General features: G+C 37.8%; 1 protein-coding gene across 12 annotated transcripts in view; it reads left to right on the top strand.

The window, feature by feature from the left end:
* The window catches only part of LOC129722818 (dystrophin), a 340,136-nt gene that overhangs the window by 160,672 nt on the left and 157,920 nt on the right, over nt 1–21,544 (top strand). For all 12 annotated transcript variants that reach the window (XR_008727654.1, XR_008727655.1, XR_008727656.1 and 9 more), the window contains one exon: nt 8,093–8,198. Coding sequence is in view for 9 of the 12 variants with exons in the window: in XM_055676595.1 (XP_055532570.1) it covers nt 8,093–8,198 (106 nt within the window). In the remaining 3 variants the exon portion in view is untranslated. The remainder of the gene's footprint in view (nt 1–8,092; nt 8,199–21,544) is intronic.

Below are 21,544 nucleotides of genomic sequence, written 5' to 3'. Positions count from 1 at the left end.
ATATTTCCAGCATTGCTTCAAAAAGGTGAAGCAATACTTATTCCTTCTCTTATTGAGATTTTCAAGGCCAGTTTAAGGTTGAATCATATTCCATCAAAATGGATGGTAGTAAGAGTAATCTTCATACCTAAAACTGGGAAGCGTGATAGGACGCATCCCAAATCAGACCCATTAGTCTTTCTCCGGTTTTGTTGAAGACAATGGAAAAAGTGCTGAATGATTTCATCCATATATCTTACATGCAAACAAAACCGCTTTCAAAGTTCCAGTTTGCCTATCAAACTGGAAAATCCACTATCACAGCGCTTCATACGCTGGTTATGAAAATTGAAAAGTCACTTTCAGCTAAAGAAATTGCTCTGTGCTCTTTCTTGGACATTGAAGGTGCTTTTGATAACGCGTCCTATTCTTCAATATCTAGTGCAATGAGGAAAAAAGGATTTCACACGAGTATTGATGACTGGATACATACCATGCTTGCAAAAAGAGAAATCACTTCTGATTGGGAGGTTCGTCTATCACGATAAGGGCAACGAAAGGATGTCCGCAAGGAGGAGTTCTTTCGCCACTTATGTGGTCTTTAGTGGTGGACGATCTTCTCAAAAGCTTAGAAGCAAAAGGTTTCGAAGTTGTGGGCTTTGCAGATGACATAGTCATCTTGGTAAGAGAAAATCCGTCAAGCTATAATCGTACCTTTCACTAAAAAGAGGAAATTCAATCTAAAAACTCTCAAGCTTGGAGGAGTAGAAATTCCATTCAGTGAACAGGTTACATACTTAGAAGTTATCCTTGATACCAAGCTAAACTGGAATGCACATCTTGACTATGCAATCAACAAGGCGGTCAGTGCATTATGGTTGTGCTCCAAAACCGTTGGAAATGGTGATGTGGATATTCACATGGATTATACGTCCAAAACTGACCTACGCTTCGTTAGAATGGTTATTATGGCCGAAAACCAAAGAATCCACCGCCAGAACAAAGCTAGATAAAGTTCAAAGCTAGATAAAGTAACAGGAGCAATGAGCAGCACCCCATCAAAAGCTCTTGATGCAATTCTTCATCTGTTGCCATTGTACGAATACGTGCAACTAGAAGCAGAAAAGAGTGCATTGAGGCTCAAACAAACAAAAACTATCTTGTCAGGTGATCTTGTGGGTCACCTGACTATACTGGACTTGTTCAAAAGAGGGCCAGTGATGAGTATGAATGAAGACTGGATGGCACCTTAGGATAACCATGATATTCCCTACAAGGTATGCGAAACGTCGCGTACAGACTGGGCAGTCGGAGTTCCCGATGTCCGTCCCGGTTCAACGATAGTTTTCACAGATGGCTCAAAAATAGGTACAAAAACAATCCTTGAATGTGCGTATGTTTGTCTGACTAGTAAATACAAACATGCAAATATTTGTATTTTCTCTGACAGTCAAGCAGCGCTGAAAGCACTTGATGCTTATAAATGCACATCCAAGATTGTCTGGGAATGTATTCTCACATTGTGACAGCTGTGTCAAACAAACTCAGTAAATTTGTATTGGGTTCCAGGACATTGTGGCATTGGTGGGAATGAATGGGCAGACGAACTTGCAAAACAAGGATCTAACTCACAGTTTATCGGCCCAGAACCTTTTTGTGGTGCAATGTGCAATGAAAATGGAGCTTAAACGCTGGGAGAAACAAAAGGTGATAACCAATTGGTTGGATATCAAAAAGTGTTCCCAATCTAAGAGATTTATGACACCAAATGAGAATCATTCGAAAAAGCTCCTAGAGCTCAACAAAAGAGCTCTTTGTACATATGTCGGCCTAGTAACGGGGCACTGTCCGAGTAGATATCATTTAAAGAACATTGGCCGGGTTCATGATGATATCTGTCGCTTTTGTAATACGGAACGCGAGACATCGGAACATCTGCTTTGCAGTTGCGGTGCATTATTTAAACGCAGATCAAGGCTTCTTGGCTTCTTACAGCCCAAAGAGATTTGGTCTTTGAATCCTGGAAAGGTGATTGGCTTCATAAACCATATTTTACCTGACTGGGAGCGTGTCGGTGCAGGTACCTGATCACTCACAACAATACTGCCGGTACCCGGATAACTGTCCCATAATGAAAAACAAAATGTTGAGAAAACGGCGATTTAATATTATCCGTGAATTTTCGGATTTCCAGCATCCAAAACCAATGACCATAACAGTTTCATGGCACCACAAGTTTATCGTTGAGAACAAAAAACCATGAATGGAATTGGTTTTACGTTATATAACTTGAAAAGAAGACAAAATATGCGGGTTCATTTCAAAAGTACTCGCATATTTTGTCCCATCACATATAAATTCAACCAGCAATCGGCCGGCAGTATCATTGGCAACGTAGATTGTACTACAGGAAAACAACATTAGTCTAGTTAACTAAATGACATACTTCTATATGCCTAAAATAATCCGATATACACTAATCTGGAGCAAAATTATATGTTTGCAGTTTGTACCACTATGCAGTGGGACTGTAATGCGGGTACTTTCAATATGGGACAAAAACAACATGGTATTTTTTCCATGTTTTTCCATACAAAAGTATCAATTTTAATTTTTTTCCAGAAAATATGATAACAATTAAGTCGATTCCCGATGATAACTCAAAAGTGACCAAAATCATTATGGGACAGTTATGCGGGTACCGGCAGAACAGTGGTCATTGTATTTTGCAAAGGGACACGTATAGCAATTGACTGGGATATATTACAAAAGTTCACATCAATGGACAACGTAATCCTAATTCCCTAACAAAAAAAAGTGTGTATGTATGTGTGTGTATTACACCTTCGCTCATAAACAATATTTCCCATGTCACATATCGCGTAATTTCAAGAAAATCGCGTAAAAAATTGTGTAATTCTGAGAAAATCGCGTAAAAAAAGCGTGTAAAATAAAATCACGTAAAAAAAGCCGCGTAAAAACAGAATTCAGTATAGTCGCAATATATTTTATCTGTCGACTGTCTTTATTTCGCCAAAACCAACACTGCCATAGAGGGACGCTCTCGGTCGTCATCGCTCGATACATTTTTCCCCCTGCTCGGTAACAATATACTGTTTATTCAAGAATATATTTATGCGTTTTGAGTAGGATTGGTAAATATTTCGAAAGGCATTCTGCATTCGTACGTGTCGTGCTCTAGGGTAACCATTGTAGAGAAAGGAATTATTTTCAGCAGCTTGCAGTTGAAAAAAAAAACACATTTCACAGCACTCGTAGAATATATGTTTAATTTTAATTTGGAACGAGCATTTCCTAAAAATAGAGTGCACACAGCTGAAAATTTTAAACATTTACTTGACTTCTATGGAATATAATACTACAACGAGTAGAAGCAGTTACGTTCATTCTAACGAGTGACAGTTAAAAACTTGAAATTTTTTTGAGGCTTTTCTGTTTACTCCACAGACACATTCCACGCTCTTCTACGCTAAGACATCGAAATTTCAAACTGCATATTCAATCCAGAACTGTAAAGTGGGTGAAAAAGGATATATTGAACTTCACGGAAAACGTTTGTTTAATTCGAATTGACATACAAAACCTGATTAAACGATTTAATAAAAAACACTCATAAAAGATTAAAAAATCATAGTTTTGACACTATTTTTCAAAAATATGCTTAATATCATTTATTTTGAAGCTATGAGCATGTGATACTTCAGAAAGTAAAGGGTTTTTATGGACATATTTATGGCCTAAGCGCAGTTATTACTGCTATTTAGAAAATTTAATTGGCAGGTCATTGAAAAATTGTCCCATTATTATGGTCATCATCACATATTCAATGCCAATGAAACTCAATGGGGAATTGCTAGAATGGTTTTCAGATTATATTGAAAATGTAAAAATGTCTTTTGTGCTTGAAAATAAAATGAATTATAGAAACGCGATTGTTATAATTTCAAAGGTAGTGTAGAACAGTGTATTTGACTATTTTAACCTCAAAAAGACTTACTTTGTTTCTTAGGCAGTTGACTTAATTGCTAGATTCAGTTTATAGTTTTTCATTGCTTATGGGTGTAAATACTGCGTATATTACAAAAGTCCACATCAATGGACAACGTAATTCTAATTTCCTAATAAAAGAAAAATACTGCGTTTTGCGTATGTTTTTTACTAAAAATACATCAATAATAAAATACTTACTTTTTATAAACATACCGTCTGCCGGGGTGAGATTGTGCCAAAAAAGGATACGTTTTTGTTCCTTGGCTTGTAATGCATACATTTAGGCAATGAGTTTGATCCGAATCACGTCAATGCACACTGCCGCAAATATGGTTAAGTTACAATAAACTATAATTTTGCTAACATTAAATGAACTTTGGCCTAATCTCACCCCTTCTAAAGGGTGAGATTGTGCCCAAAACGAAAAGTTGAATTTAATACCTGTTAAATGAAAAGCTGTGTATTTACGAATAGCTCATGAATAACATGATAAAAATAATAAGTATAGGGATGATCACAAACAACGTGGACTATTAGGGGCTGTAGGGGGTTGACCAGAAACTACGTTTCATATGAATTATAGAAAAATCTATGACTGGATCATATCGATGTCTGGAGTAACCAGTTATGAGAACGTGGCTTATAGACAGTCTCTATACACATAGTGGCGTCTCCAGGTAGCTTAGAAAGGGAAAACGTTAGGACATAAAGCCTGAGAATACTTTTCGTTTCAATAATTATGTGTCATTGACCACTGCATATTCCATTGGAGATCTCAAAACCGCTGTAAACGTACCCACAACCCTCCTTCCTCGCTTTAAAAGTCATTATTTTTTATAAAATAGGTGTACAAAATTTTGTTACATTTCATAAGTAATATCAGTCATTGTAAATTCCATCTAACAGTTGTTAGCTTACTGTTCTAAAGCTTTTAGTCATTATTTCAAATAATACCATAGCTAGACAACATGCCCTACGTAAACAATGCAAGAGTTTTGGTGTACACTGATATAATTTTGTCGTGTATGTGAATTCCGCACACTGGACCGTTCATTATAGCTTGGCACAATCTCACTCCAAAAGGGCTCGAAAAGTGTACAGTTTGAAAAAACATTATTTTCTGAGCCAACACAGGTTTAATGCATAATATTTCCTCAACACATGGAGATGACATCCTAACGTACCAGCTGAGTAGTAAGTTGATGTGATTTCTTGATCGGATTGGTTTGGCTGGGACATTTTTGGATAACGTTATTAACGCATGTTTTTCACCTTATACTTTGAATCATTATTCAAGTGAAACAGTTCACTGATATTATCTATATTCCATTTGAAGTTGTGAATGAATGTGTCATGTTTCATAAAGTATTGAATTTGCGGTATTAGTTTCTAGAAATCTCAAGAAATTCAACATACAAACATTTCTCGTTTTGGCTTAATCTCACCCCCGTGGCTTAACCCGGCAGACGGTACTCAAAAGATTTGGCTTAAAGAAAAACAAATGAGCAGGTTTGAAGTTAGAGTTATTTAAAAATAATGTTTCAATTTTAGAGACCATAATTGTAGGACAAAATTTGAATAAAAAATTTTGTAATAAAAAAACTTTTTATTACAAAAAAATCTATCTCCGAAATTAAAACGCATACATCCTTCAAAACTACATATTCTATGTAAAACTGTATGAGCTTTCTGAGAAAATGTCAAACGATGGGATCTCTTTGGTCTTCAATGCTAAAAACTCCGAAATATGAAGGCTAGGCTAATTCCACCCCTCCTTGTTCCTTAAAGAGTTGCTGATTAATTAAACCTTTTCAACATCTATTCAAGCTCATCAAACCCTAGGTACAATATAAATTAACAATATTCCTACCAACCTCACTCAATACCTGATGGTCACGACACTACCTAATATTTCAACACACAACCCACAAAACCCCAAAAAACGGATTCATTCATGTTTTCAACATATCTTCTCTTGCTTCAAGTACGTTTTGATACATTTTTTCTTGACAGCCTTAACAAACACCTGCATTTTTTGCTAGAAGATTTGAAATCGGTTGAGGGACTGAAAAGTTACATTTTTAAAGACGTCATTTTGGTGAAAAAGCCGATTTTTTGCGCTACCCTAGTTCAGGAAGTACATTTGAGTGGTCAAACAACAAACAATACGGGTCTAATTATTCTGGACAGAGACCATTTCGTGCAATTTTGAGTAATATTGTAGCAGAAAAATCCATGTGTTTCAAACGAGACGAGTTGCTCACCGAGGTCTTTGTAAAAGGGCTCAAAATTTCATAAAGATACAGCTACTTTTGTTTGACAGTCGAAAAGTGGTGGATGCGTAAAAATAGCTTTGCATTCACTACTTGTTTCCCCTTGATTTAAAAAAACTATCAAAACAGGTCAGTATCTGAATGAGATATACACTGGGGTCTTTTTTACGCGGTTGATTGTGTCGCGTTTGAAAGATAAGATTAGATTTAATTATACTAAATTTATTTGATACCGCGTGTACATGATCTTCCAAATCGGGTAGAAATAATCCGCGTTGTTGTAAAAAATTATCGCGTTCAAAAAATGCATAAAATAACTCGCGTAAAAAAAGACCCCAGTGTAGCTTTTTATGAAGGAAAACATTTCCAGTACGATACGGGCTAAAGTAATGTAAATCTGGAACGCCTCCATCGGCGTAATTTTAAACTGAATGTAAATGTCATAGCATAAACTTATTGGTATTATCCTAAACAACAACTTTGCCAAAGATAGTATGACTAAAAACTAATCAGGATGCCCACATTTACAATGCTCGCATTTTCGTAACGCGACACCATTTGCAGGATACTGTTTTGCGTAACGTGACACCATCGACATACCGAAATGTTTTAAGAGCATTTCGCTAAAAATTAAGTATTTACAATGTTGTAATATGTCATTTTGTTGGATTTGGTCACCGGAACAAATGCCCAGAAGAAACCAGGGTTCAAGAACTTACGGCAGAGCTGATATTTGGATGTATGCTATCAAAGGTTGAAAAAGTGAAATTCAGAATGGTGTCGCGATACAAAATGTATCGGGTTGCAGTACATGATACAACTGTCTAAATTGCTAAACCTACCCGTCATAAAAAAGTACATTTAGTTGGCATTATCTACAATTTGTTTAATCATAAACTCTTTGAGCTATTTTCTAATATCCAAACTAAAATATACGCCAATGTTGGTTGCTCGTGGTGTCTCGTTGCGTTGGAATGTGTTCACAACAGACACGCTAAGGAAGAAATGAGAATATGTGTGTGGGAGCTCTCTCCCTCCCTCCTCTTTTTGCCAGTTTTTTTTTGCTTTGCTCAGTTCTGCTCTAAATGGCGTCGAAACCAGGAGCATTCCGTAAGCACGTTGTACTGTTCGCTATGAACTGCACAACAATTGCGACAAACAGTTACACGGTAAACCATTTTGAAAGTAAAAATCTTTCGGTTTCGACTGTGTATAATTTCCTGCAACCCTCAGTAGTCAAACACCAGGAAGGTAGTGGAAGACCGACCACAGTGGTGGGCAGAAAAGGACTTTTCTTTTTTTTACATTTCGTCAAAAAAATCACAAACGTTCCAGAACAACGACTCGACTCTATTTGTACCCCAATTCAATGAAGCTACCTCAGTGTCGTCAAATCGAAGATATCTTTGGGATTTCAAGTTGCTTTGGTGCAAAAATAACTAGTGATCAACGAACGGCAGACCGTTGATTGGTAGAATCAAAAGATGCATTCGAAAAGTCGACGTGAAAGCCGTAAAATGCTTTTGTTCCGACATCATAAGAAAGCTTCGCGGAAGGCCGTTGAAGGATCTTTTTCGAATGTTCAACATATTTTTCTCGTTCACAATCAATGCATCTTCATTAGAAATGAATAAGTTTTCCTCTAAGTTCATCTACCTTTTTTGACAGCAATAGAAAAAAATTCCAAATTTTCAGTTGTCACCCGTTATACACACTTATTAATATCTATAGTTAAGATCAAAATTCAAAATATACGAGATGTTTAAATTGAACCTGTATTTATTATTTTAAGTTAACATTTGTTTTTGTTACTTACGCTGTCTTTTCAGAACATGTCGAACGAAATGGATGTTAAAAAACCACACATTGACGAGTTAGTTAATACAGCGGAAACTTTGAAAACAGACCTGAACAAGCAATTCCTGCACAGTAAAGGTAATCATATTAAAACATGCTTAGATTTTTATGTAGTAAGCCTACGGTATTTTTTATATAATGGTACGATGGGTCCCAGAGTTTTATAATTTGTTTCTACACATTCAATTTAACTCGGCACACTTCCCAACAACTGATCGAGCTCGGCGAATTTCTCTCTTTTTTCAAAAATTTTAAGTAAAATTTAGTTTTACTGATTTTCTTCAAAGGAAACGTGGTGTAAAATAACAATAATATGTCACATGACTCATGTGAATTGTGGCATGTATCATACTTGTTTTGTGTTAATTGTAACATCAAAGATGACTAGTACAAGATACCTGACTCCTGCAGTATGCAGCGGACACGATTGTCGCTTCGCGTGAACGAAAGTCGTACTAGTTTGTATACTGGTAATTTTATGTTGACGGCAAGGTGGCGAAATTAGAACTTATCATTCGTAGGGATTTAAACCTACTTATCAAAACAGGGGAAGTAAACTTACAACTAATTTAATTGCTAACTTATTGGCTATAAGGAGAGCTTACCGTAGCAATTGAGGATTGCAACGTTTTTTGTCGAAAATTGTTAATAATTTTGTTCGACATAGCTCCTAATGTTTCAACACCAGTAAGTCTATGTAATTCGAGTGTACCAAACCAAGGAGGACGCTAAAATTGGTTGGTCTAAAAATTCATTTGTGTATTAAAATTTTGTTCTTTAAACAAAGTTTAGAATTCCTGTTAATGAGAGGATATAAACATCTCGTATATTTGATGCACTTCACTTTACACTTTTTATCCACTTTCACTATTTAATTCTATCACTTTTCATTTGCATATACATATTTCAACACTTACATAGTGCCTTCGTCAGTGCTTATTTGGACTGTGGAGAAAATAGCGAAACCCCAAAAATTTTATACCTAAGTAGGTAAACGAATGGGGCAAATTTTAACTCAGAGAACGTCAACAACTTGAGTTAGGTAGAGAAATGTACGGCCTGGTGATCCATACCTTGTCGGGGAGTTTTCGGTAGAAATTTAAAAAGCCAAGAGAAATGATTACCCTGATCTCTGCTAACCCTTTATAAGGCCGTGAAAACTGCGTTTGGAGCCGACACAAGTTCAGTAAAACGTAAATTAAATGTAAAAATTATCCCCAAATTAACATTGCACTTCTAGCAGTTTTAGGAAACTTGGAGTCTTGCAAGAGACCTCCAGAAGACCTTGTTTAAGCAAAATTTATAAAGAAAATTCTTGGAGCAACAAAAAAATTTTGTTTTTCGTTGGTGGCAATATAGTTGCCACTGCCTTATAAGGGGAGGGTAGCTGGGTTTTGTTTGAAAATTTCTAAACTTTCTGCGTCATCTAATTTCCAACGGGATGTTACTGATCGAACTAGACTAATGTTGTCGGTAGTCATAGCGTGATCTTCATGAAATATATGTTCGGCTATTTTGGATCTGAAATGGTGAGTTATTCCTTTTTCTGAGTCTTTTTCAGCCTTTACAAGCTCTGTTCCTTAAACCGGATGTCTAAATTTCTTTTAGTTTGGCCAATGTAAACCTTATCACAATGTGGACATGCAACTTTATAAACACCCTATACAATTTGTCAATAGTGTCTTTAGTAGACCCCAACTTTGTTTTAATTTGATTATTTCTACTACTGTAGATAATATCGATACCAAATTTTCTAAATTTTTTACGAAGTTGACGTGTAAAATTGACGTCATATTCATCCACTACTCTTTTCCGATCTTCTGTTAGCGGTGTGAGTGTTGTGTGAGATTTCCTATGTTGGATTCGTTTCTTTTTATCATAAATGGCTTGTATGGTTCTTCTATTATATCCATTCTTCTCACCAATATCAAAAATATATTCCATTTCGTTTTTCTTACCTTCATTACTGAGAGGCGAAGATTCCATACGGTGGATCATATGGTAGAAAGAAGCCATTTTATGCTGGGAGGAGTGGTTAAAAGTGTTAGGTATTACCCGCTTAGTATGTGTGGGTTTCCTAAAGATTTCGAATTCAAAGTTGTTGGAGTTTTTAACAACGACTACATCTAAAAATGGAAGCCTGTTGTTTTGTTCAGTTTCCAAAGTGAACTGGATATTTTTATGAATACCATTCAAAATTCCCAAAAAACTTTCCAAGTCCCCCTGTTGTGAAATACAAAAAATATCATCAACATACCTCCACCAACGATCTGGAAAGCAGTCTTTCTCATTTAGTTTATTTTCCAAATGTGCCATAAAAAGCTCACATAAGAAAGGTGAATGGGGATTCCCCATTGGTGCTACTTTTGTTTGTTTGTAAAAATTCCCACGAAATGAAAAATAATTGTCTTCCATGCAAAGTCGAGTTAACTTCAAGTAACTGCGTACTTTAGATTTCCAAGGGTTGTCACATTGTTGGGAGAGAAGCCAATCTTCCAAAAGATTTATAGCTTCTTTCACTGGAACACTCGGTGGTGCCCCCACCGCAGAAACGATTTCTCTCATTTCATTACCAGGTTTATGTACTTTAGGGAGACCCTTTATTCTAGGAAAGAAGGGTTCGAAACACGAAGATTTTTCAAAGCGTCACCAAAAATAGGTTGGCATTCTTCGATAGTTTTTTCAAAATTTTTCACCATGTCGGCAAGCGGGTTGACTCTCTGTTGCCTGTATGGGCCATTATTAATTTTCTCCAACATTTGTTGATCGTAATCATTTTTGTTCAAAATAACAATTTTATTCCCCTTATCAGCTTTTAAATAGAAGACAGGTTTATTACGCAATTCTTTGATTGTCTGTAAGCCTGTGCTATTATTTACAAGACGTGGACATTTTTTCAAATATCCAAGAAGGATGTGCGCACTTCACTAATTTGTGCGGTGGAAAAAATGCAAATATGGTTTTTGCTGGAGAACCACGGTCAAATTAAGAAAAACGTGTATTTTCCTAAATATTAATAACTTTTCGAGCTTAAATTCGAAATAACTCGAAAACCGATGCCTTTATAATGACCAACTACCAAGAGCTTTTTGATTCAAAATGACTCTCTGCATCTTTTGAAATCATCAGAATACAAATATTTTGAAAAATGTTCGAATTAGAATTTTTATAAAAAAATTAATCTACCATAAAAAATTAATTTTCATGTCTCCATCCTGGACTTTTTTTTAAAGTTGCGTATTAACGTCAAGTTTCCTAAAAAAAATAAATAAAATTCAACTATTTTTTTAATTGATACTTAATGTTTATTTTTAATTTTTTTGTCAGATTTTTTTTTGTATAGTGTATTTTTTTTATGATGCATTTTTAATTCCCTACAACTCATTCTCAGACAGTTTTTCTATACAACCAACGATTTCTGTGCTACAATGCTTCGAATAAAACCTATGCCAAAAGGCATACGCCCTTTTAGAGTATAACTCATGGGTGTAAAAAATCTCTCCACCTGTGAAAAATGCTCAGTTTGCTAAGCCGAATACGTGTGCAAAGTTTCATTCAAATCATAAATGGTCGATATTCGACCATAGGGCATTTGTCTCGCATATTTTTATTTTCTACCATGTTTTGCTTACCTCCCATATTACCGGTCATTTTCGAACTACCAACATTAGGCGGCATAATGTTCGAACTACCTGCAACCTGTGCATACGTTAAACGAGTTTGCAAAGGAGTTTGAAAAACTGGGCGGTACTGGTACGCTTGGAGAATTTTGTTTTGAAGTTTGTTTTAATTGGGAAATTGAATTTTGTTTACCTTGCCTTGCCTTAACAATGGCTAAACGGACTGGGCATTGATAAAAATTTGACATATGGTTGCCGTTACAGTTCGCACAGCGAAAATTTTTACTCTCTTTCACAGAACATGTGTCCTTTTTGTGAGAAGAGTCTCCACAAATGAGGCATTTTTGGTCCATGTTACAGAATTTGGAACCATGGCCATAACGTTAGCAAAGACGGCATTGGGTGATATGCTTTCCACCTCCGCCAAACTTTCAATATAATTCCCATTCCACTCGCACATTATAAATAGCATGTGCTTTGTCAAAAAATTTGGAATTGTTAACCTCAGTGCGGTTAAAATGAATTATATAATTAACAAGGGAATTTCCAGTTCTCTGAATGTTTTCGCCTCGTGATTTTTGTTTCATAAAAATTACTTGGGTAGGGGCTATGCCAAGTAATTCTGTAAAGTAAGTTTGATCTCATCAACGGTTTGATCGTTGGTGAGACCTTTCAATACGACCTTGAACGGATTGGCGCTCTTAGTGTCATATGTAAAAAATTTTTACATCTTTTCAGTTAAAAACGGAATGAAACGAAAATAAGCGGCATTCAAAAACATTCAGAAACAAACGATGAAATAGTTACAATAGGTGGAACTTTCTCCTTTTTAAAAGAATTTACATTTTGTATAGTTTCATTACTAATAACTTCCATTTCACCAGCTTCTTGCTCAGGCAAAATATCAAAAGGATTTTCACTGTAGACACTCGAATTGTTCGGGAGAGAATGCTCTCTCTTTCTCCTCGTAGTGATGCGTGGTATCTTTTTTCGCTCTGTCATTCCAGGATACGAAAAAAATTGAAACAAATGTTAAATTAAAAAGTAGGTAGTCTTGACAAAGACTGATGCGAAATAGGTTTCAGGTAATCTTTAAATGACGCACTGATAAAACCCAAACTTTGAAGCTATAGGCAGTTAAAGACCAGTCCACAATCAACCGAAAACACGTCTGATCTGTAGGACAATTCAAGGCGCACTGGTCCTGCCATCTAATAATCAATATCCTTGCACGGTGCGGTCATCTAATTTTCAATATCCTTATATGGTGCTGCCATCTAGTTTCCATTTACATCTGGCTGATTATGCACGATAAATTGATTTTGCTAATAACCAGTTTTATGCACATTTAAGTTATTAGATAGCAGCACTAACCGTTATAAAGGCGTCGTGGGCAAAATGTATTAAAAATTCGATGTCAGGTATCTTGTTCTAGTCATCTTTGGTAATATGTATGTTAAAAACTTATGAAATTTCACACAACGCATATACGTATTCCGACACTGATTTGCATATAAGCACTGACGATGACACCAAATCGGTGTCGAAATACGTATATGCGTTGTAATCTTGTTGCTCGTATGTTATGTGTTGCATATATGTTACATGTTGCCTGTGTTTTACATGTATGTCATATGTTATATGTCATATTAGGGCGTCCCAGAACTGTATCAAGTCTGGCATCCTGAGAGCTCACTCTCCAAATGATAGAAAATGGTGTTACGAAGATATTTTTCTTCGTCGGCAACTCTGCAAAATGATAAAACAAATGATGATATTGAAAGATAGTTCATGGTAAATGATTCCCTTTTATTATACTTTTGATGTATAACTACGTAAAATATTATCGATCTGGTAATTAAAAAACCTTCACCACTACTAATAGTCTAAAAATTACTCCAATAAATGATATTTAGTATTTCTATGCATATGATAAATTCTTTGTACTACTATTGGAGAGAAAATATTAGCAACATCCGCATAATGTGGAAGAGCACCCTGAGACTTATTTCGATTTAATATGAAGGTGCTTAAAATTCGTTTCCATTCGACGCATATTGTGGTAGAATACTGTCTGAGGAAGGCATGCATTTACTTATAGTGGGTGTATCAAGGTGATTGTGGCTGTTCTTAGAAATAAGTCCCGCTTTTTCATGCGCGTTTTGTGAAATAAGACTAATGAAACAGAAGGTGTGAAACGACTCGGTGACAAGCTATTGGGTCAGAATTCGTGAAACGGATCACTTAAAATCGCGATGTCTAATTTTTTCAAATAAGTATTAAAAACTTCAAGAAGTTCACTCGGGAAGTTAATTTTCTAATTTTTATTGAATTTGAGTAAACTTACAAAGACATAGCTTTAAAAACCTTGCATCGAATTTGATGAAACTTTTACAAATTTTGCACTCCCGCTCTACATGTCGACAACAAATTTGACGGCTATGGGCAAAATATTTATCTGTGTTATTCCCCTAGGTTTAGATTAAAATCAGGTATTTCCTGGGGGCTAGACAACTTTGTTTTTATGGAAAATATTCTACGATATTGGTTGATAGATTTTGATATTTATCGTTTTACTGTCACATTGACGATAATGTGACGGCAACAGGGCTGGATTTGAGTGTTGGGGGCTCGGGCAGATATTTTCGTGGGCTCCTCTTTCCTCGAAACATTAAAAGGTAACCTGCATAATCAATAACCATAGACAGATGATAATCTATATGGTTTAACAATACCCCATACTGTGGTAACGGACTATATCATACGCGATGTAGAGTAAGACTGCCAACCGTGTTGCCTGTAAACCTCGAAACTCTCACGCATTAACTCACACTAGTAGTAACACTACTAGATATGATCTAGGGGTACCACATCCAACCTTTTTTATTATAAGTTTGTTAATCATTGTAATTAAAACATTACTTGATCATATATTTATAACAACAATTTAAATTGTATGAATTAAGAAATGTAGCAACGATTAGGTTTCGAAACTCGAGATGATCCTCGAATGGTAGATTCTACTTCTTGTTCGGCAACCATCGGTTGAGCAGCGGTCGTAGGGCTGACGTCACGGTGTCGATTTTGTATCAGAGGAGATTCTGAGGTAGGTCCTTCCGTTTGATGTTCCATAGGCCGAACCAACACTGGATTACCTGATAGGTCTGTAATCTTATGCAGGTTGGACGTATTACGTTCGTAGCATTTCTCTCCATCCTTTCCTTGTATCGTAACATTTGGTCCTACCTTGTCTACCACCAAGAATTTCTCTTTATCGAAATCGGTGGAGAGCTTGTCTTGTGGTTGTTGGTCTCGATCGCGGAAATCAGCGTTTGGTGGAATTGTACTAAGATCGTCCGTTTGAGGAAGTTTAAATCTGAGTTTCCTGTTCTGGAGTAGTTCGTTTGGTGCTTTTCCCGTCACGCTATGTGGTGAATTATTGTACAGAATTAAGTAATCGTCCAGTTCGGACTTCCAATTGCCATAAAGGGCATTGGATATCTTGAGTCGCTTGAGTAAGGATCTATTTTGGCGCTGAACCTCGCCATTAGCGTGAGGCCAATAAGGTGTACTGTAATTGGGGTGAATTTTCCGCGATCCACAAAAGGTTCCAAACTCCTTAGAAACAAATTGTTTCGCGTTATCTAGTGTGATTGTTCTCGGGTTACCCCAGATTCTGAAGATCTTCTTCAATCTCTGGATTGTTTCCGCTGCCGTGATTCTATTCATTATTTCAAGCTCCATATATCTGCTGTAGTGATCAATTACGACCAGAATGTATTCACCACTGGGCATAGGCCCGAGAAAATCAATTGCCAGGTCGATTCACGGTTTTTCTGGCATTAATCGTCTGGTCATTGGTTCGGGTGGACTTGCGGAATGTACTAAACGGCATCCCTCACACGCCTTACAATGTTTTACAACTTCTCTGTCCATGTTTGGCCAATACTTATCGCGCAAACGAGTTTTCATGGCAGACTGACCGGGGTGGCCTTCATGTGCATGTTGGCATATTCGGTCTCGAAGAGCAAGTGGTATGACTACTTTCAAACCTCGCATTATTAAGCCGTTGATGTAACTTAATTCATTGTGGAATGGGGCATATGGTTTACATGCCAAATTTCCTCAATCGTTGGACATAATTGCTTTCGGACTATTTTAAGTTCTTCGTCAGATTTAGTTGCTCCTACAACCTCTGAGATATCGATGGCTGCGGCTTCTTGGTTGGTTTTTATTTTTATTTCGGTGTTTTCGTCAAAAACTTGGGCCTCATCATCGCATAAAGAAGCCAACGTTTTGACCGCGATTCTGCGTATGAAAACCTCTGATTCCTCATTCCAGAAAATATCATCAACGTGAGATGCCAGTCTAGACAGACAGTCGGCTTAATTCGCTGAGCCTTTCCGGTAAACTACGTTGAAAGAAAAAGCCTGAAGCCTTAAGAGCCAGCGTTCAATTCTGAGGGTCGGTCTGGAAGTTTTGGTAAAAATAGTTTCAAGTGGCCGATGGTCAGTTTCGAGTTCGAACGTAATGCCGATCAAATAAATTCTAAACCGTTCGACGGCCCACACGATCGCAAGTGCCTCTTTTTCAATCGGAGGATATTTCATATCCGTCTCAGAAAGACTTTTAGAGGCATAACTAATAACGCGTGGTTGATTATTTTTAAATTGTATAAGGACCGCGCCCAGACCAACCCCAGATGCATCAGTCACTACTAGAGTTCGATCTGCTAGGTCGTAATAGCCTAAGTAGTCGAGGCACCCGATCCGCTTCTTGATAAGATCAAAAGCATTTTGATGTTTCTGGTGCCAAACATAAATTGACGTTTGTTTGACAAACTCACGTAGTGGATGATTAGCAGAAGCCAAATCAGGAATAAATCGGGATACAAAAGTAACTAGGCCAAGGAAACTTCTTAGCTCTTCTTTTGACTTCGGAGGCCTGCAATTCAAAATTGATCGGACCTTGTCTTTTGACGGAAGCACTCCTTTCGCCGAAAGTCTGTGACCTAAGAATATATATTCAGACTGTTTGAATTTACATTTTTGATGGATCAGTTGAACCCCAAGTTCCTCAAACTTTCAAACTAATATCTTCAAAGCGTTGTCATGGGCTTCCTCTGTATCACCAAACACCAGAAAATCGTCGATAAAGCCAACCTAAATTGAATATGGTGGATTGTTGAAATAAATATATCACGCAGAACACATTGATTTACCTGATTCGGGCATGTTGCTAGTAGACTCTGCATCAAGCTCTGGAAGAGCTCTGGCGCACATTTAACGCCAAAAAAGAGCCTTTTGAATCGGAATAATCCCCAGTTTGTGATGAAGGTGGTAACATCTCTGCAGCCTGCTGATAGTTTTACGTGGTAGTACGATTCTTTCATATCCCAAAGAGAGTAGAACTGAGCGTTACGAATACGGGGTAAAATCTCATCAAACACTGGAAGTGGGTTGTTTAATCGTTGTATTGCCTGATTGGCTCTACGCATATCGATACACATCCTCAAGTCCCCATTACTTACTTACTTACTTTACTTACTTACTTTACCAATTTGTTCTTTACTTTAGCCAATAATGGCACCGGACATCTGCGAAGAGGTTGGATAACTGGGGACACACTTCGATCAATCGGTAGAGTGAGTTCGACGTTCCGAATATAAGGAAAATGTTGTTTTTCCAAATCTGGTATCGGAGTATCGGTTGAAGAAGAATCGATTATCGATGTTTCGATAGTATCGGTATCAGACCTACAATTTTTTTTTTTCAAAAATCGTTTAGAAAGTATCGATACCGGTACTCATTTCTCGCGGTGAGTATCGATGCCAAAATACTCGATGCCGCGACATTTATATCGATACCGCTGGTATCGATGCTAGTATCGCCCATCCCTAGGAAATGCCCAGGCATTATGACGTTGAAGTCGTCGGGTCAGTCTTTGACAGCGGACGAGAATTTGACACAGCTTCAACTTGGGTGACGACGGTGTGAAATTGGTCAACCGAGAAGGCCCGTTGTCTCATTATATGACGAAAGTGATATTTAAAGGACTTGATTCCGGCTTCCCATAATTCGCCAAAAGGTGATCGAGCAGGGATAAACCAGAATTTGATTCCATTGTCAATGCAGTGGTGTCGCCATTGGTCTCCCTTCCATTGTTTAATAAGCTCATTTCGCGACTGTTGCATCTCCGATCCGCGTTGTCGCAATGTATTTCGGTAATAGGGCCACGACGCGCGACGAGACGTTTTACGGCATTAATGCATGACGCTGAGAAAAGATCGGCAACGATTTTCAAATGCGCAGTCTTCACCACTAAACATACAAATATCCCGACGTACATTTTTACTGACGCTCCTCTCCCATATAACGGACGGACAAAAAACGGTCCACAGTAGTCCATTCCCGTATAAGTTAAAGGTGGGGCGGGTGTAATGCTTACCGCTGGTAGTGGGCCCATTATCTGTGCTGCTGGTTTTGGATGACACCAGAAGCAAGTAATACATTGACGAGCTACCCTGCGCACCAAATCACGTCCTCTCAACGGCCAATATCGTTGATGCATTGTAGCAAGTAGCAATGTTGGGCCACCATGTAATGTTTTGTGGTGTATTGTTCGTGCAATCAACAGGCAGAGTTTGTGTTTGGCTGGTAAGAGAATAGGGAAGCAAGTGTCGAACGGAGCATTCGAGTAACGCAGAAGATCCTCAATTCTCAATTGTCCCAATTCGTCCATAAAAAGATTTAGGTTTAGAAGCGATGACATTTGCTGATGATTTATCAATAGTGAATTTTCTAACTTACGCTGGAAAGAATGAACGCTGAGTGATGTGAGTAAGAATTTTGAATGAATAATAAAACTCTTCTGGAGTTAACGGCCCAACCAACCGTTGTTTCCTCGAAGCCCTACAGTTTTTGTAGAATCTGTAGCAATAAGCAACGAATCTCAGCAACTTCGGAATAGTGCTTTAAGAGAATTTTTTCATCCTGACTTACATGTAATGACACCACACATTGGGCTTCTTCGCTAGCTTGAAGGTTTTCTGGAAGTGACATCGGCTGGTCAGGCCAATAATCAATCGAAGATCGCAAAAAGTTGGGTCCACGCCGCCATACATGGTCCTTTACGATGTGGCTCGCCAGAGTGCCTCGGGGAATTCTGTCAGCAGGGTTTAATTCGGTTGGGACGTGTTTCCACTCGAGGCCCGTTGAAATCGTCAATCGTTGAATTTTAGCCACACGGTTCGAAACAAAATCCTTCCACTTACTAGACTTCGATTTGATCCAGTGTATCGGCGATCGTTGAGTCGGTCCGCATGGTTGCAGATTCGGTGAACTATGTCGTTCGGTTAAGCTTATCAATAAGCTGACTTCCAAGAAGCGAAGGAAAAAAATCACCCCTAGCGATTATAAATACATATAAAGCAAGCCTAAGATGCGTTGATATCGTCGTCAGTATGCGAAAAACAAAGTATCGGTGCTGGTGCACTCTCTTTGCTTTCCTCTTTACGACATATTTCTATTCATTAGTGTACACCACAACAAGTGGTTCTCAATGTGCACCTCTCGGTATATAAAGTTATTCGTCTCTGTTACACAGAGAGATCAGATCTTAGTATATTCTTATTCATTTGACTCATGAATATGATTTTTTTGTCAAAAAAGAAAGAAAATGACAGTATATGCTCTCCTACTCTCGCTCAACTGCTGCCGAAGTAGTCTCTTCCCCCACACTTTCCCTCTAACCGCACCACACCTCTGCTGCTGCTCAGGCGGCATGATATTCTCCTGTTGCTATCCTTTCTTCCCCTAACGACCGAGATTTTGAGGTAAGAAGGTGGCTTTGAAGCTCACCAGCTAAGGGGAGCTGCGTAGCCGCAAGGTTACAGAGTCTGCTTTGTCAAGCGGATGGTCGTGGGTTCGAATCTTAGTAGAACCAGGCCATCCGATGTCAAAAAGGACTTAAGGTGAAACGGGATTAAGGTCTTTTCCTATACAATTTTGAGGTTAGAGTTCTTTTTACTTTTGTAGTTTGAGCGTAAAAAATTCGGCTTCCACTAAATAAACAGCACTCAAATTGCTACTTCAGGCATGCAACAGTTGTGAAAACAATTGATCAAAGTTTCATGTACGTAGTCTTCATAAATCAAGTAAAAATTAGATTGCAAAAAATTAGATTCGAGTTGATCGCGACCACGTCCCGTTTCACCTTAAGCATGGGTTTATTCTCAGGCTCCCCACCAATTACCCTTCCTTTACGCTGAAACCTACAACACTTTTGCGTGACTTCCTCTTGACAAAAAATAAGTCCCTCTTATCAATAAAACTGGCCAGAACGACGGACGACGAAACTTCACCAGGGAATTATAATTGGTGATATTTGGCAAGAGGAACGAGTATCGGTATAGTAGAACAGTAAGCGTGTAAGGAAGAGTATCACATTAAACACAAGCACTGATGAACAATAATAATAAGCATGCCACTTCTCAATAGCGGTATTGCTATTAACAGAAGTGCGGGATACAGCAGACACCCGGGCATATCTAACAATAGATCTACGATTCTGGTCGCAGTGAGGAAGTCCATACAGGAAAAAAAAGCTCACCAGCTTCGTTTGGGGATACAACGTAAATGCAACATCCGTAACCTTTGGTTGAAGCGTCACAGAAGCAGTGTATTCAGTATTGGTTGAACACATTTGCCACAATTTTTCTTGGGACTTGTAGAATCGACAATTGCTGAATGTCACAACGATAGGCCAACCACAATTGTTCAAATTCTTCGAATAGCTTTGCATCCCATCACAGAACAGATATGCAACTTCGAACCAAACTCTGTTGCAAATCCTGGCCCGAGCTTTCGCATTCGTTTTTCGCTGTTCCATCCTGCATTGAATTTACAGTGCATCGTTTATACAGTTCGCTCCACTAGTTTGAACATGCAACAAAAATCTATTCTTTTTTCGCTTCAATGGCCAAACAAAAAGGTGATTTTCAATACATCAACCTTAAGTTGAGACAGAACCGCATTCAAGAGATTTTTTAAGCGAAAATATCTAAAAATCTCTCAAGTCTCAACCATTCAAACATTGCCTAACAACTTTTCTTGGATCGTACACCCCGTGACTGTTGAAACCATTTAAACCAGTTTGTTGAATTACTTAAAATTTTCGCTGGAGTTGGAAACCAATCTCTCGACTAACGACAGTAATTTTTTTCTCGTACCGTTTATTATACCTAACGTTGCGAGTAATGCATATCAGACGCGCTACACAAAGCATTGTTTGCAACATTAGGAACAATGTAAAAAAACGGTTGTCGTTAGTTAAGATATTCGGTTTTCAACTCGGGTAACAATGAAATTCAATAAAAAAAAGTTGTACATGAAAAACATTGCACGTATGCGGGTGGTATTGTATGATTATGATGAAAAGGCACTCTCGCTATACCAGTACCGAAGAAACAAAGAATTCTCTCGACGAAAGAGCGGCGAGAGGTCACACAGTCTTTTTGCTATTCAGTTTTTTATGAGGACAAGGGAGACCGAAATAATTCTTCACCACGAGCAGGTATGAATGGTATAAGTGTAATAAAATTTTGAGTGTAAAATGCGTTCTCTCCACCGCTAGATGTCGATACCTAAAATAAAAAGATTTTGTCTCGTTTGTGGTTCTTTAGTTGAACAGATATGATCCCATGGAAGGTGTTCCGCCCAAAGCAATTGCACAAACATCTTGGCGTTAATCACGACGGGTCCAAGTAATCCGATAGGGTCAAATAAACGTGACATCTCGGAATGG

Source organism: Wyeomyia smithii, chromosome 2 (assembly GCF_029784165.1).
Source record: "Wyeomyia smithii strain HCP4-BCI-WySm-NY-G18 chromosome 2, ASM2978416v1, whole genome shotgun sequence".
Classification (NCBI taxonomy): Eukaryota; Metazoa; Arthropoda; class Insecta; order Diptera; family Culicidae; genus Wyeomyia; species Wyeomyia smithii.
The sequence above is the reverse complement of the archived record's forward strand: the minus strand, read 5'-3'. Positions and strand labels throughout refer to the sequence as shown.